The following is an 18,479-nucleotide window of genomic DNA, read 5'->3' on the forward strand; positions in this document are numbered from 1 at the left end:
AGGGAAATAAATGGGAAACTTATCACAATCTAAGTACACCAATAAAGTACCAGGCATTCCATGTTCCTGCACCTGTTTTTCGCTTTCATTTCCTAATTCTGCCACTTTGTAACACTTTGAGGAGTTTCTTGGGTAATTCCAACCTCTTTGTACTTCGATAGAGCACCAATGTCTTTCCACAGCTGAATAAGGTGACTGACTGGTGAACAGAGAAAGTGGCCAAATCAAATGGAGCTACTGACTGCTCAGTTTATGGGGAAAATGGAGATTCCATTTTTTTTTACCAGATGTCTTAGCCAGTCCAAATTATTACAAATAAGACAGCACAAACCAATTTCTGTCCAAATGCTTATCCCCACAGAGTGTTAAAGTCAGACAGGTGTGTGTTCTTCCTCTCTTTGTTTCCTACATTTACAAAATCATCTATAAAATCAAAATATGCATTCTTACCAAGCGTCTTCTTTCTTCTTCTACAGTGGTCAACAGCTGGGAGAACTCTTTGAATGACTGGGCTGAAATAAAAAAAAAAAGAAAGATCATTTCATATCATAAAAAATAAAATAAAAGTAAAAATAAAGTAAATTAGATCGTACTAAAAGGTGAAATATATTTGGTCAATAATGCATCAACATGAATGAAACATCCTGCACAATATGTTCACCATTGACTAAGTACACAGTGATCCACTGTGTTGTTATGTTCAGATGATGAAAAAAAAAAAAAGGATATTTTATTTTTACACAGTGGCTCAGTCGTTAAACATCAGATGTTCATCACACCCCACAAGCACTGTTGGTGCTAAAATGTTTATTTGCACTGCAGATTCAGAGCTTTCAGTGCAGCACATTTTAGAACCTAATAAAATCATGCAGCTGTCCATTTTAAAAGCAAGACTTGCAGTAAAAAGAAAAAAAATACTTCAATTGAATGGAACCCACTGATTGCTTCCCTTTATTTTCTTCCCCTGCTAGGCTTTACAATACACCGTCACAATGTAGGAGTGACTGATGGGGTCCAGATATGTTCACGCCATCTGGGCTATACTTAAGCAGCTTATATTACATTCTACAGGGCCGGATGAATTCCGCATACAATACATTGAATCTTATCTGCCAGAGAATTGTGCCTTGATAGCTTCACAGCTTCATTAAATAGAGGGCCAGATACAGTGTGGCCTCTGTTGGTCAGCCCCGTGTCACCCCGCGTCCAGCCATTTAGCAGCGGTCGAGCTGCTCTGCTTGCCAACACAGTAACATCATAATCAGCGGCGACGGCCTGGCATGGGGACCCATGCATCATCTTAGACACTTTGGTCCATTTACACACCAGAGCTTTTAAAGACCAGGGAGCAATGATTTTGTGCCAGTGACCCTGCAGGCAAGCTGGTCTCCTATTAACGCCACTAGCTCCTTTATCAACAGCACAAACCTCTCAGGGGGTAAAGGGCACAGCTGGAGCCGTTGATGGGACAAGATTAGACTCCGACGAAAGGAAATGGGAGTCAAAGCGAGGTTACAGCTTGCATATCATTCACTGGTAAATGGAAGAAAGGCAATAGACCTGATGAATCACTGAAGGAAATAAAACCTCAAGAGTGGAAATTTATATGGAAATAAAGGGTACTGTACTGTACAATTTTCTGCCTATTATAAGATGATTTTCTAATAATCAATTGAATGGGTTTAAATGGTGCCTTTCTGCTTGATATTTAACTTTCCAGATCTAGATCTAGACCTCATCTGACTTGTTCCACTCCAAAAGGATCTGAACAGCTCTTGGACACTAAAGGATTGACCTTCTGAGAGAAGGGCATGTAACTTTTTCGAAAAATCTAAATTTCTATTGCCACATCAATCTTTTGGCCCCATTGATTTCTGGATAACTGGCATGGAATGTGAATGTCACTGCAGGAAGTCATAGCGTGAAATCAATAAAAGGTCAGGTGAACCCGTCTGGCAGCACATACAGGAAGGCGGATGTTGTGTGGGGAAGTTGGGAGCATCAAAGTGAACTATACCGATATTGCATCAAGATCATGGCTGGCATTCACACAAAGGGTCTAGCTATGTCAGTTAGAAAGCTCAGTTTCATTGATGACTAGATTGATTTCAACAGGCGGTTTCACTTTTTTCTCAAATAGTAATCATGGCTGAGGTGGTGGGGGAACACAGCAGTAGTAGTATGAGTAGTATGTTTCTTGCCCCATAATTGGACTAAGTGTGTTATTTTACTTGTGTAAGCATTGCGTGTGTGGCTTGTGGATGCAAGGAATTAAACGTTTTGCAGAATATGACATTGTGTTTAGTGTTATTTTCCGTGATCCAGGGCTTTTCCTACCATTAAACAGCTTATGCACAGCACCCAAGACGTTTCTGGCACCACGTGTGCCGAATGAATGTAACTAAATGACTTTTCTCAGATCTAATGGTTGTAGTTAGTCCCCAGTGGACTTCTTTAGCAAGTTTTGTCTTTAAGCTTTTTAAGTGTTATTTATTTATTATTAGGGTTTGGACAATATGCCTTTGTCCCAATTCGATTCTTTAACGATACATGGTTGACGATTCGATTTGTATTGTGATTTTCATTTATTGCGTTTCAATTAGGGCTGGGCAATAAATCAATATTATATTGATATCAATTATGAGGCTAGAAATTGTCTTGATTTTTGGATATCCTAATATCGTGATATGACACGTGTTGTCTTTTCCTTGTTTTAAAGGCTGCATTACAGTGATGTCATTTTCTGAACTTAGCAGACTGTTTTAGCTATTTAATTTGACTTTACCCACTTAGTTATTATATCCACATTACTGATGATTAATTATTGAAAATCTCATTGAGTAAATATTTTGTGAAAGCACCAACTGTCAACCTTACAATATCGCCGCAATATCAACAGCTCTTGATACTAATGAGTATTGCGATTTACTTCAAAAGTTGAGTAATACACTTCTACAGACAATATATCTTATTTTTTAAGATAATTTTCGGCCTTTATTTTGATAGGACAGTTGTGAAAGGGGAGCGAGAGGGGGCAATGACATGCAGCAAAGGGCCACAGGTCAGAGTCGAACCCGTGGCCCTCTGCGTTGAGTAAACCTATACATATGGGCGCCCACTCTACCAACTGAGCTATCCGGGCGCCCAGAGACAATATATCTTGAGACATTTCTAAAAACTCATTGTTTTCTAAGAAGAATGCACATCACATGTCAGTCAGTCTGACATTTATTTCATTTGTAGAGAAGAAATAACATGGATTTTCTGCATTTTCTGCTTTCACTCTGTTTTGCTGGAAGCAGGTATCATGTAGTCGCCGTCAGCGGTACCATTTAAACAGAAAATATTTGAATGCAATCGTTGATAAAAAGAAAAAAAAAAGAAAATCAATTCTACGGAAAAGAATCAGTCCTCCCAACTAAATGTACTGTTATCTGCAAGCAATAACACGATTCCAAACAGATGCCTGTGGCTCTGTCATTTGAGCCCCAGGCACGGCCAAACCACTGGCTTCTATTGTGCCTGTGGTTTTGCACTGTAAACACTGAGCTGGTCCAGCTAGAGAACAGGTGGGCAGCTAAAATATCCATTGTTCAATCAGAGATCAACACCCCTCTTGACTGAAGGCCAGGGAAGGGGTGCATTGTCTCCAATTAAAGCATGCTTGATTCTAATGAGGCTTGGACTTGGGTGTGGATTTTTCCAATAAGCATAATTGCATGCAGCCTCTTTGGCTTTGGGAGAAAAAAAGGAAAGCAGGACTACTCATTACGCATTCAAGGGGAACATTACAGCCTCATGTAGAGGAGGTCGATATCCAGTCTAGCCCTCACAGATGGACAGTAATTCAGCATTCTCCAGCGCCAGGGAGAGAAAGACCCAAGCTGGGGATAATGAGCAGTGCAAAAAAAGAATAGGAAGAAGAGACCAGACTGGGAGCCCTGCCCATTAGAGCCAAGAGGCCCTCTGCACAGCTGTTTGCATATTCCTTTTGGAGGCTAGGAGGTTCGCACCTCCATTAATCTCTGACACTGATCACAATTAGTCCCCTTGATCTTTTATAGGGTTTTAAAAAAAAGATACAGGGGAAGCATCGTAAGATAATCAATAGCATTAATTATACATGCATCACAGATAACTTTAAGATCTATATACTCAAAGCCAAATCCCATTCCAAGAATTTGCAGATTACAGAGTATGCTTAATAGTGTCTAAAACCAGCTCCCACAGACTCGCCAAAGGTTTTCCATTTCCCATTATCTACTTTCACGGATGTAAAATTGCTCAAATAAAATAACATTTTGAGCACCTGGTTCTTGGCTCTTATGATACGTGTCAGCACTACAGACAAATGTCTTCAAGGTATAGGCTAGGGCTGCTCGATTATGGTAAAAATAATTTTCACAATTATTTGACAAAATTATTTGACATTGACTATTGGAAAGATGTTGCATTTATTGAACTTAAAAAACAGTGAAACAAATAAACAGTGAAAACACCTTGATCTGTGAAATGTCCCTTAACACTTTAACCGTTGAACTTTTTTAGAACAGAAGCCAAGGCCAAATAAGAGTTTACTTGCAAAATGTAACGTGCAAAATTATCGTTTTTCTCGATTACATTATTTTTGGGATTGTAAGGGGACAAAAATCGCAATCAAAATTTGATTCATTGCACAGCACTAGTTCAAGTATCTCCCCAGAGAATCCTTAAAGAAATGTAAAACTAGGTTCGGATTGAGGAGACAATCTGACTGACTGGGAAGAGCAGAGAGGAAAGATGATGAAAGACAAAGAGAGACAGAGAAATCTGCCCTCCGTGGCCTGGCCAAACTTACCGATGTTCACCTCGTCATCTGTCTCTGCATCACCGATGCACTCAAACTGGAACTCCTGCAGGGACTGGGAGAACTTCTGGACAGCAGCAGAAAGATCTGGAAAATCCGAAGGTCTGAGCGTCAGAATAAAACATTGCATACATGAATCATTGAACACATGGACACAAAATTGGCAGCGAAATAGAAAGTAGAAAATCCAAGCTCGATATTACAACTACAGCATAAACTTGTGGAACTTAAGAAGACTACTGACAACTTAAGGGAGCAGAAGAGCAGAAATAATGCACTTTTATAATCTGCTGACTATCCAATTCCATGCCCACTGACATTTATACAGTAGCAGTTCTATAAGTGACTGCAATACCTGTTAAATTTACTTCATCTCGTCCCCATTGATCATAATACCGAGATCTGTCCAGGAGAATTAAGCCGAGCTGAGCTGCCTAACCTTTGTGTCAAAAATGATACAGTAAACATAAGGTTGAAATCTTTGGATACTCTCACTGCTTGATATAAATGTATGATGTTTATGGCATTCCAGGAGTTTAGTTGTGATAAAGTGCTGTCATAACTTTTTCTAAATGACATTTGACTTTTTGTATTCCAGCTTTCCATCTGAAAAAAAGCAGTCCTGCCTTTTATACAAACATTCACAGGTGATGTCAGTGGAAAATTGGTATCCTTCCAGGTCTCAGAAGTATTTGTCCAATTTGACATTACTTTTAATGACTTTAAATTAACTCTAGATACTTTGACAACACTACGATGACTTTGAAATTTGTTCAGGAGACATTTTTCTTCAATCAATTTAGTACAGTATGTTGAATGGCTCTAAATACTACAGTACCCATGAGCCTTAGCAATCATTGTTGTAGAGAAGAAGCCAACTAAAAAGGTTCTAAACAGTATAAGCCAGGGCAGCGGGGCCTCCAAATCATTGTTAATCTCTTAAAACTTTTTTCAGTACAGAAAAATTCTTCATACATCTATAATGTGAGACAGGTGCGTCGGAGGGGGAAAAGTAGGTCAGAAGTTGCAAAGAAACTCACGCAAACTGTCTAACTTGCAAAAAATAAATTCAATAGTAGGCAACGTTTCGGTACTAGACCTTCATCTGGCATATGGATGAAGGGAGTTTCTTAGCAAATTTTGAAAGTTTTTCTAAAAAATAAAATTTCTTAATATGAATCCAACATATTATTAGCAAATATAAATTTGTGAAAAAAACACATTGATGATAGGCTTACTGGCCAATACTGTAGGTTAGTTAGTCTCTAAGGTATTAGAGTTAATCCTAAGGATTCACTGTGCCACATGTATGTTTAACATTAAAAGATGATTTATAAAATCATACCAACAATTTATTTTATAGCTTAGTTTTCTATGCATTAAAAAAGGTATGTAAAGGCTTTAGGCTTTTATTGTAAGCCCAGTTTAATAAGCAACTTAATTTTTTAGAATATGCAGGGGGTCCCCGCTCCATCTCTCTCTAGATAAGGGGTCCTTGGCTTAAAAAACGTTGAAGACCCCTGGTCTAAGCATATTCACACAACACGGAACAACACTGCACTATAGTTGCTGAATTGATCCAAAAACGATCCAAAATCAGAAAGAGAATTAATTCAAACTGTTTAAACATTTCAAACATTCACTCAATTGAACAAGTTCTACAAAGCTCAGCCTCTGCTTTCATCTTGCTGTTGGGAGTTGTGGTTGACTTTTCCCATAAAATTTATACGTACACAGTCTTGTACCTATGACTTATCAGTAATGAGCCAGAATTGGCCAAGAGCAATTGTTCATTGGTTGTCATGAGTAGTCAACCAAACTGTTAAAATTTCATTCAAGACTAAGCTTTAAACCCAATACTGTCTATGGAACACTAGTCTATATTGAAGACGATCCACTTCCGGGATTGTTCAGGTGCCGTCGCAAATTCCGCCCGATGTCCCTCTTTTTCGGCCAGATGTCCCTCATTTACGGCCGGATGTCCATCACCTTCCTCTTTCTTTGTGTTGGCATTCTTAACTCTGGTTGATTTATGAGGACTATGGTTAACTGCTCCTCAGATCTCTGCAGGGTGAATCCAGAAATATAGCTAGACTATCTGTCCAATCAGAGTTTTCTGTTGCACCACTAAAACAACTTTTGAACATACACATATTCCACCAAAACAAGTTCCTTACGAGTCAATTATGTTCACAATTGTATTACAAGTTACGATTGTGATTGGTTTAAAGAAATGCCAATAAACCAGAGCACATTTTTCTCCCATCCCGGAATGCTGTGTGGACTAGCCAGACCCTCCTCCGCGGAGCCGTGGAGGAAGATCTGGCAAGACTAATGGAACACAAATGACAAGGTTTTCATTTCCTGAACCCTGCCCACCCAACATAAAACCTCCCACTTCCCTTCTCTACTATCCACGGAATACATAAAAACAAAAACAACAAACAAACTGGGCCCATAAATGTCCAGCCCGGTCTCATGGAAGTTCGTGTAAATGTGACGTTATTTGAATCTATTGATACGTGTTCACGGAGACGTTTTTGTCGGTTTTTACGTGGTGGACAACACGAAAATGTAAAGTAATGTATTTCAATGGGAAGCATATTTTGTGGCCACAGTACGAAATTGTAGGGAGTAATATAAAAAGCCGAAAATCCGCGTAGGGAGGTTGGTCGGGGTGGTGGACGGGTCAAACAACACAGGACTTTCACCCGGGCGAGCGGAGATCGCGTCCCGTTTGCGGCGCTTTGTTTCCCGGGGATGGCGTCCCTGCGTGTGGCGTTTTGTCCCGCGTGTTACTGTGGCGCGTCTCCCGGCGTTTAAGGCGCCCTTTCCCCGGTGTTTAAGGCGGCCTTTCCCTGTAAGTTTTTTCCTAAACCCAACCTCCGCCATCCCGTTATTGTGGGGCGTCCCCAGCGGGGTATTGGTATTGGTATTCAGTTTTAGTTGATTAAATGTGCTTTTGACTCTTATATTTTGCTGAGTTGTAATGCTAATTGGGAAAATCTTTCTAAAGTTTATGTGGAGTATCAAAAACTTGAACTTTGCAATTAGGCAACATAAAGGCGTAACTGATGAAGTGCTCAACAGCAGAGTTTTATGGTTAAGAAGTTCTCTCTGAAATAACATGTACGATCTCAACAAAAGTTTCTCCGTTTGAGGCAGAGGAGCTGATTCTCCTTTTTAATATTTGAAAACTTTTGTATAATGGCATGCATTTTGAGTTATGATGGTGAAATACGTTTTAACAACTACTCAAACTAAACGACAAGGCAAAAAATAAACACTCTTAGAAAGTAAAATGAAATCTGGATTGCATCTTTAATATGACTCATAAATGCATGAAAACATAGACCCATAAAAGCAATGATCTGCATGCTGGCACATACAGTAAGTGGTAAAAGGGGTTTGATCTCAGTTAGACTCACAAGGAAATCAAAAAATGTTTGGAGGGAAAAAAAATTTAGCCGCTTTTTAATGCAAGAGGCAAAGCAACAGCAGTGTTAACCTGTGAGTAGCTGACCGAGTGCATGAATCACTTCTGATTTAGTATTTTTATTATGCAACCCATTTCAATTTGTTCCATGCCTCAATTCCATAAAGGTTAGTGTGTGGGTCTGCTGTGTTAGCACTGTGACTTTAGTCTTGCTCAGGTGAAAGTAACCTACAGTATGTTTACAGGTACTTTAAAGAGTGGGATGGAGCTTCAGCACATAATGGAGGCTTTTAACCTTTCACAATTCTGCGCAGTTCATAATTAAAGGCAAAAATGGAGTTTCTAAAATATTCTGACATTTTAGTTGTCAGCCCACACAGTTTGAAATGTACACATTTTTCTCATGTCCACTGTTGACAATGGCCCACTAATTGCTTCTCTCCTTTCTTCGCTCACTGACAATCACGTCTGCAAACATAAAAGTCTCTTGCCTGGAATGTAGGAAAATGCACACGCTAATATACACTGCATACTGTAGACATTGAAACTTATGTTCATGTGATAGACTACTCTACTATATATTGCTGTATATGAAAAGCAGAGGTTGAGGTTGTTATACATTGTACTGATGTGACTCAGTTTAAAAAGCTTCGCTGGGTTTGGAATTGTAATTACTGTCAACTGTACATTTACAGTTACACATGCTGTTCATACTGTACTGTATGTGCTTCATATCTTGGTAATATACATTTAAGAAGGATCTCAAACATAACCATATTTACTACAGCAACAAAAAAAGCAGACATTAGACACGTCTGTCAAAATAAAAGCAGTAATGTTAGGTAGTAGCCAACCAAACATCACATTTTTAACAAATTAACTACTATTCAACCAATATTTAATTGGATCTTTATCAACGATAATTATGATGACTGAAAGATAATAGCTATAACATGATGAAGCTTTCAACTTTCAACTGTTTGAGGTAATGTTTGAAAGCCCATAATGGATATTGTGTTGAACCCTAAACAGTTTATGTAGCAGACATACAAACCGGCCTTAAAAGCTCACAAAAACCAATGCTCTCTTCTCCACGGGAACAGAAATTGCTTGGAAAGCCTGATAACAAAGAACCAGGGGAGATTTGTTGGCGAGTATATTTTTTGTTACCTAAGAGCAAGCATTGTTATATTGTATTTCAGTGTTTTTTTGTTATTAGTAGGAACAGAATAACAAGGTGAGACCGCAGATTGAAAGGCTCTTAAAGACATCTGCACTATACTGAACGAGTATGTCTGGCCACTTGTAAATGTTGCAGAGTCTGCCCTGAGCGCCAAAGAGTGGAACTTTTCCAGAAGATGTATTGTGCCAGTGATGTGCTCCTATCATTCCTGCTTTGACTCAAACGCTGCTGATTTGAAATCAATAGCTGGCTGCAGTTGTCTGGATATGCTCGCAGGGCCATCAATAATGGATGATCTTTTGGCTCTGACGTTCAGACAGGCCCAGACCTAACAAACAAACAGTCAACTGAATGCATTGTTTCCTTAGAGCTATACCAAAAACCAAGGAAATCAGTCAAGTTTTAAAAATATAAACCTAAATTAACACAGTCATCTGGTCTTCACTTTCGTTGTAATAATTCTTAAGTAACAGAATCCAATATAAAGTTTGGCTACTCAGTGCCCACTGAAACATGTCAGTATCACAGAGTATTACCAAACATGTAGATGTAGTGGTGTGGTTAGTGTTTTCTTTAGTCAGATAGTTCCCGATTTGAATAACGTTTATATTAATTTTAATTCCGACAAAGTTCTTGTATGGCGGCATGTGTTAAGACAACATTTAACATTTGAGAAGCTTGGCTCCTTTTGTGAAATGAAAAACAGATTTTATTGCCGAAAAACACATTACCATGGCATCTGCGTCTGTACTTGGTGGTCAATTCTGAGCACCATATCATTTCAACAAAGTAAAAAAAATAATGATCAATTTAGCATTCAGCATTAGCTAATTAGCTCCCATTGGGCTTTGACAGCACATCCACATCAAGGGCTCATGGGAGATGTGGTTGAGAAAGCCACTGGAGCAAAAGCTAGCCCAGAAGTGGGACAAAACGTTGATTTATTCCTAAATACTACACTACCCACAAGGGTTTGCTGGTTATCCTCACTCACCTCACTTGAAGCAGCAAGGGAACTGATGACGAGGAGATAAAGCCATCTAAAATTAAATGGATTATTATCATCACTATCAGTCAAGCTCACTGTTCATCCTGTGCATGGCTGCTGCTGGCTATTCATTTTGAAAACAAAACTTTTAGGGCAAAAACGTGAGCATATAAAAAACAACATTTTGCATAGGTTGGGCCTGTTGAATATATACACTAATAGGCTAAAAGTTTCCTACAGTACCAGGTTAATATCTTTATACGTATCCTATCGTGATTTATCCTCAGCAGGACAGATTGGCAAGCTGATTGCTGACAGATGTCCTTATTTTTGCATCTCCAAAAAAAGCACTAGGGCTGAACGATTTTGGAAAATAATCTAATTGCGATTTCTTTCCCAAATATTGCGATTTAATATGAGATTATTTTTTAAGCTCTTTGTCTTCTGTATTATTCAACAAAGACAAACAATAAATCATTTTATAGTATGAATAACACACAATTAGATAGATTAAACAAACGGTTCTTTCCTGGAGGCCAGGCCTGGATGTGATGATGAAATTAGGTGATGCATGAATTTATATGAATGACATCTTTTATTTAACTACTTCAATCACAGTAGTATATTGAGCACTGAGCAAGCCTGGTGTAAACATTCATATGAAAGTCAGAAACAGATCACACAAACTAAAGTGCAGATTGTAGAAATATAAAAACAAATATGTGGCTTTACCACACTTAGTAGTATTTAGAATATTTAATTATTTACTGTAATAAACATATGTAAACATGTGGATTGCACTTTTTAAACACTATCTTTGAACTTTACAACAGTTAAGTAAACATATAGTGTGTGTGTGTGTGTGTATATATATATATATATATATATATATATATATATATATATATATATATATATATATACACATATACACACACACACACACACACACACACACACACACACACACACACAGTACAGGCCAAAAGTTTACTCACAAGCCCCCAGCTGAGCTTCTCACCCTATCTCTAAGGGAGACGCCAGCCACCCTCCTGAGGAAACCCATTTAAACCGCTTGTACCCTTGGAGTTTACCCATGGGGGACGAGAGGGTCGCCTCCCCTCGCCTGCTCTCTTGTTGGGGGAAAACTCTGACTGTTGTTTGTGCATATGCACCAAACAGGAGTTCGGAGTATTCGGCCTTCTTGGAGACCTTGAGTGGAGTCCTGCATGGGGCCCAGTGGGGACTCCATTGTTCTGCTGGGGGACTTCAACCCCCCCCCACCCGCATTACAAACAGGATTGGTGACAAAGCGCACGTGGGCAATGATGGAGACACCTGGAGAGGCGTGATTGGGAGGAACAGCCTCCCTGATCTACCCTCCAGCCTCCCTGATCTAAACCAGAGTGGTTGTTTGTTGTTGGACTTCTGTGCTAGTCATGGATTGTCTATAACGAACACCATGTTCGAACATAGGGAGGCTCATAAGTGTACCTGGTACCAGAGCACCCTAGGCCGAAGGTCAATGATCGATTTTGTAATCGTTTCATCTGATCTGAGGCCGTATGTTTTGGACAGTCGGGTGAAGAGAGGGGCAGAGCTGTCAACCGATCACCATCTGGTGGTGAGTTGGGTCAGGGGGTGGGGGAAGACTCTGGACAGACCTGGTAAGCCCAAACGTGTAGTGCGGGTAAATTGGGAACGTCTGGAGGAGGCCCCTGTCCGACAGACTTTCAACTCACACCTCCGGCGGAGCTTTTCGTGCATCCCTGTGGAGGCTGGGGGCATTGAACCCGAGTGGATAATGTTCAAAGTTTCCATTGCTGAAGCTGCGGCGAGGAGCTGTGGTCTTAGGTGCCTCAAGGGGCGGTAACCCACGAACACCGTGGTGGACACCGGTGGTCAGGGAAGCCGTCCGACTGAAGAAGGAGTCTTTCCGGGATATGTTATCCCAGAAGACTCCGGAGGCAGTTTCAGGGTACCGAAGGGCCCGAAGGGCTGCAGCCTCTGCCGTGAAAGAGGCAAAGCAGCGGGTGTGGGAGAAGTTTGGAGAAGACATGGAGAAGGACTTTCGGCACCAAAGTGCTTCTGGAAAACTGTTCGCCACCTCAGGAGGGGGAAGCGGGGAACCATCCAAGCTGTGTACAGTAAGGATGGGACACTGTTGACCTCAACTGAGGAGCTAATAGGGCGGTGGAAGGAGCACTTTGAGGAACTCCTGAATCCGACTAATACGCCCTCTTTGTTAGAGGCAGAGCTGGAGGATGACGGGGGATTGTCGTCGATTTCCCAGGCGGAAGTCACTGATGTAGTCAAACAACTCCACAGTGGCAAAGCCCCGGGGATTGATGAGATCCGTCCAGAAATGCTCAAGGCTCTGGGTGTGGAGGGGCTGTCCTGGTTGACACGACTCTTCCAACATTGCGTGGAAGTCTGGAACAGTGCCAAAGGAGTGGCAGACTGGGGTGGTGGTTCCCCTTTTTAAAAAGGGGGACCAGAGGGTGTGTGCCAATTACAGGGGTATCACACTTCTCAGCCTCCCTGGTAAAGTCTACTCCAAGGTGCTGGAAAGGAAGATTCGGCTGATAGTCGAACCTCGGGTTGAGGAGGAACAATGCGGATTCCGTCCTGGTCGTGGAACAACGGACCAGCTCTTCACTCTCGCAAGGATCCTGAGGGGAGCCTGGGAGTATGCCCAACCGGTCTACATGTGTTTTGTGGATTTGGAGAAGGCGTATGACCAGGTCCCCCGGGAGATACTGTGGGAGGTGCTGCGGGAGTATGGGGTGAGGGGGTCTCTACTCAGGGCAATCCAATCTCTGTAAGACCAAAGTGAGAGCTGTGTCCGGGTTCTCGGCAGTAAGTCGGACTCGTTTCAGGTGAGGGTTGGCCTCCGCCAGGGCTGCGCTTTGTCACCAATCCCGTTTGTAATATTTATGGACAGGATATCGAGGCGTAGTCGGGGTGGGGAGGGGTTGCAGTTCGGTGGGCTGGGGATCTCATCGCTGCTCTTTGCAGATGATGTGGTCCTGATGGCATCATCGGCCTGTGACCTTCAGCACTCACTGGGTCGGTTCGCAGCCGAATGTGAAGCGGTTGGGATGAGGATCAGCACCTCTAAATCGGAAGCCATGGTTCTCAGCAGGAAACTGATGGAATGCCTTCTCCAGGTATGGAATGAGTCCTTACCCCAAGTGAAGGAGTTCAAGTACCTTGGGGTTTTGTTCGCGAGTGAGGGGACAATGGAGCGGGAGATTGGTCGGAGAATCGGCGCAGCGGGTGCGGTATTACATTCAATCTATCGCACCGTTGTGACGAAAAGAGAGCTGAGCCAGAAGGCAAAGCTCTCGATCTACCGGTCAGTTTTCGTTCCTACCCTCACCTATGGTCATGAAGGCTGGGTCATGACCGAAAGAACGAGATCCAGGGTACAAGCGGCCAAAATGGGTTTCCTCAGGAGGGTGGCTGGCGTCTCCCTTAGAGATAGGGTGAGAAGCTCAGTCATCCGTGAGGAGCTTGGAGTAGAGCCGCTGCTCCTTTGCGTCGAAAGGAGCCAGTTGAGGTGGTTCGGGCATCTGGTAAGGATGCCCCCTGGGTGCCTCCCTAAGGAGGTGTTCCAGGCACGTCCAGCTGGGAGGAGGCCTCAGGCAAGACCCAGGACTAGGTGGAGGGATTATATCTCCAACCTGGACTGGGAACGCCTCGGGATCCCCCAGTCAGAGCTGGTTAATGTTGCTCGGGAAAGGGAAGTTTGGGGTCCCCTGCTGGAGCTGCTCCCCCCGCGACCCGACACCGGATAAGCGGACAAAGATGGATGGATGGATGGCATTGAATGAGAAAGTGTGTCCAAACTTTTGGCCTGTACTGTATATGTACTGTATATGTATATATATATATATATTCCATATCTTTATAGCTAACTGGAGCTAACCGCTAATCAGCGAGCCTTCAGTTCTGCGTGCCTGTATCCAATAACTGCATGTATGGACTAAATATTTGCTATAAGTTAATTAGGGCAATGTTCAGGAAAGACCCGGCACAAGAATGTTGTGTTCATTTTCTACTTCTATGCATTTGTTACTAAGTTCGGGAATCGCCACACGTGATACGGCCCTCGTCTCATTAGTCATTGGTACTGCAGAAGAAATTGCTCATGCAGTTACAAAGAAACCACGTCACTTGAAGTAATCACAAGACAGAGTAGCAGAGATAAATGGAAAAAGAATCCGTATAAATGAAGATAAATGAACAGCTTGTATTTTTTAACCTTAGGCAAGCAGTAAAGGTACAATCAGTGTGACACGCTGCAGCTTGTGGAAACAATGCAGGCAAAGACACTTGGCTGTCTTACCCGTTTAAATGTCAGTGCTTACGGTTGGCATTCTGCATCCAAGTATACGGATGAATGAAGTTACTGTTTTCATCAGCTTTTTAACTAAGCAAATCAAATTAAAGTAAACTGAATGACAAGGCAAGTGCATTAAAAACTCAGAAAAACCTCTATTAAGTCCTCCAGTTTTCATGTAGATGGTGCTCTGTGCAGGCTTGTCATGCCACGCGACATCATGACTTCGCGTAAACATACACGCCCACTTTCTTAAGCCAAGTGGCGTGTTATCTGTACGCACTTTGATTTTCCTGGGTCAAAGTCCGGTGTTTGACCCATCCTCCACCCCGACCAACCTCCCTACGCAGATTTTCACCCTTCCATACCACTCGCTACGGCGTATATTCACACGCAATCACAAGGTAATGTAAGTCAATCGAGGCAAAACGGCGTTGATAAACAAGCTAAAAAGCGAGTATGCGTCTTGATAACACGCCAATAATGGTATACGAATTGAGATCAGTCTGTGTCATGCCATTACTGCCCATACTTAGGGCTGAATGTGTAATGTTGAGTCCTCAACAAAAAACAAACTTTGGGCTGAATATTGTAAAGATAGGTTTTATTTTATATGTTAATAAACTATATTCTGAAGTGTAACTAAACCTCTGGTTTCTTCCGGCTTCAGTCAATATGCACTTCCAATGGGCTGTATCAGCAAAAACATTATATCGTGATAAATATCAATATAGATCAAAATGGGAAAATGTATAGTGATTACATTATTTGCTATATCACCCAGCCCCATGTTACAATGATTAGAGTAAATAACATCTGAGATGGTATTGATGCTATGGGTCGTACAGCTGCAGGGCAGATAAGCTTTCCATCCATGAAGACAGGGAGAAAATAAGGAATAAAAGACACCTTCATTGGGTGTATAGGAAGTAGAGACTTCATGGTTCCCCAGATAGTTCATCGTACTCCTCCACATCTCTTCTGACAAGGGCTGGGTATGGTTCAAAAATTTTCGATACCGGTACGGATACCAATACCGTGACTTTGATACAGGTTCCTAAAAGATACTTTTTTTCAATACCAATTTTATAAAACAGAAAGAAATTCCAACATTACACATTGCGACACAAATCTTTTTCTTCATTTTTCAGCTCCTACTGTGTGAACCCCGTCTCTGTGTAACGTAGAGTTTTCCCTGCGTGTCTCTACGACGTGTAACGATAGACAGTCAGTAGCATTGTTAGATCCTGGTAGAAGCATGCTGCATGCTGATTGGCTCACTGACGCTGATGAGATTTATTCCTTAGGGATGGAAATTGGGTATTGAATGACGAGGCATTTATTCAATCGAATTTCGGTACCCAGCCCTACTTCTGACACAAGCTGGAATTTGGTGCATTCCAAGTTGAGTACGTGTGGTGAAAAAGAGCTGTTCTGTTCGGGGAAGTAATAAAAGGAAAGAAGCGTAACTTTGATAGACTCTAAGGATGTTATTTACCATATAGGAAAAGAAAGAGATATTGTATTGCACGAGTAACAGAGGTAAAAATAGAAATGTTGACTCATTAATACTCTCGTTATACAAGTTGTACCAAATGGTGCCTTCTAATTTTATTACACCCAGTAAACATTGTACCCTATCCTGCATGCAATTTTCCTAACAACGTATTTGACCTGCTGTAATGATTCTTCACACAGCTGGCATGCACAAAGGGGAAACCGAAAAAAACATTGTTATGGTGTACGGCCCTCCTATGCAGGTTTTAATCAAAGAGCTGTAACCACCCAGCCAAGACGCGGCTGCATGCGTAGAGCAGCTAGCCCAGTTAGTGTCCAGTGTGGGAGACGTGGGAGAGGACTACGGCTGTCAGTCACCACACAGCAGAGCACCCTGGGTACGCCCGTTATCTTGTCTCCAGGGCAACAGCATACTACCAAATTCCATCAGCTGACAACCCATGTCAAAACACAGGCCACACTGCAGGAAAGAAGGCTGAATGCACGCTTGCTTCAGCAGCTTTTAGGGACAATAAATATAATTTTAGGACATGCATCAACACTCTAATTATTTTATCCCTTCTGCAATTCGACTTTCAAATGAATAAAATCAATTTTTCGCTTATTGTTTAACTACTCTCTAGGGTATAGGCCTATATGTAGGCTTGTGTGCTGTTATGTATGTGTGTGCTGTCTGTAGCTGCTCTAAACTATTTGCCCCTTGTGGGATTAATAAAGTTGTTGAATTGAATTGTGTTGAATTACATGAACACATTCTGCAAAAGTAATTTAGTTATTCTCAGTTGGACTGCCACAAACCATGTACGTGTAGTTCTGAGGTTTTATCTGAATCATACGGTTACAATATACAAATATTGAGATTTGTCTTTAATTTCCCAGGTACACTGGTCTCTAATGATATTTGTCTATTTGAGCTATAATGACAATCATGCTTGACTACACAATTTCTTTAGTCGTGCTTCAATTTCTATTCATATTGTGTTATCATGCATAAAATAAATTATATAAATGATGCATAAAACGATAGAAAATACACCAGTCTTTGCCCAGTAGGATATCAAATATTAGAACTTTTGGAAAAGAATTATCTCTTCTTATCAGAACAATATCTCAGAAATGCCCTCCAGATACAAAAAGGTGGCTTACATTAAGTTGAATTCCAATTAGCAGTGTTTGGCTTTTAATTGCTTCATGCATATGCTTCCAAGGTCGCCAAGGCATTTGGACCTAAGTCAAACAACACAGGACTTTAACCCCAGAGACCGGGGATCACGTCCCGCGTGTTGCAGATCCTTTCCGCATTATTCTCTTCCTAACCACAACCGTCCCGTTATTGTCGCCGGCGTGTGGCGTTTCATTTCCACGTTGTGGCGTTTCATTTCCCCGTTGTTGCGTCCCCCAGAGCAGCCCAGTGACGTGGCATCTCGGAAATGCCCTCCAGATACAAAGGTGGCTTACATTAAGTTGAATTCCAATTAGCAGCGTTTGTCTTTTAATTGCTTCATGTTTCAATGTAACGTGAGAATATGCCTCCAAGGACGACAAGGCATTTGGACCTCAATTGCAAGGGCATTGGTCAGAAACTGCTGAACTGCTGACCAAACAGTCTCAAAAATCACACCACCAAAGAGAGACAAACTGCACTAACAAAGAGCAGGCATAAAGCTGCTAATAAACCAATAGTGATATGACAAATATACGCGTATGCAGAGACATACCGTACAGACATACTGTCTGTAGACATGGCTGCAAGCTTATAAAATATTGTAACATATAACTTAGCTTATGGCACGATACAATATTATTGCAATTTTAAACATATTGCAATATTCTGTAATGTATTACCTTTTTTCCAACTTTACCAAATTTTCCCCAATTTCTGTTTCATCTAAAAAGATACATTTCTCTGTTTGTTCGTCTCACTTCAATTTTATTGCTGCAAAATGAGATTGTCAAGCAGACAGACTGACCAACACACATATCATATCATAATACATCAATACTTGCCGTCTGTGTATCGATACAGTATTGCCACGGAAAATAGCGCAATACTATGCTGTAACGATTCCCCCGCCCTCCCCCCCACCCACCCACCCCTATGACAAATAAAGGAATCTTGGCTATTTCATACAGAAAAGTATCTAAAAAAATGTCCTTTTGGCG

At 41.4% G+C, this 18,479-nt stretch overlaps 1 protein-coding gene across 1 annotated transcript in view; it reads right to left on the minus strand.

The window, feature by feature from the left end:
* Positions 1–423: 423 nt before the first annotated feature.
* LOC114552206 (rho GTPase-activating protein 42-like) overlaps positions 424–18,479 on the minus strand; it is a 35,085-nt gene continuing 17,029 nt past the window's right edge. Inside the window, exons 2-3 of the mRNA XM_028572839.1 lie at positions 4,838–4,933; positions 424–512 (exon numbers count right to left, since the gene is read on the minus strand). Of these exons, the coding sequence (XP_028428640.1) occupies positions 424–512; positions 4,838–4,933 (185 nt within the window). The remainder of the gene's footprint in view (positions 513–4,837; positions 4,934–18,479) is intronic.

This window comes from Perca flavescens, chromosome 3 (genome assembly GCF_004354835.1).
Source record: "Perca flavescens isolate YP-PL-M2 chromosome 3, PFLA_1.0, whole genome shotgun sequence".
Taxonomy (NCBI): Eukaryota; Metazoa; Chordata; class Actinopteri; order Perciformes; family Percidae; genus Perca; species Perca flavescens.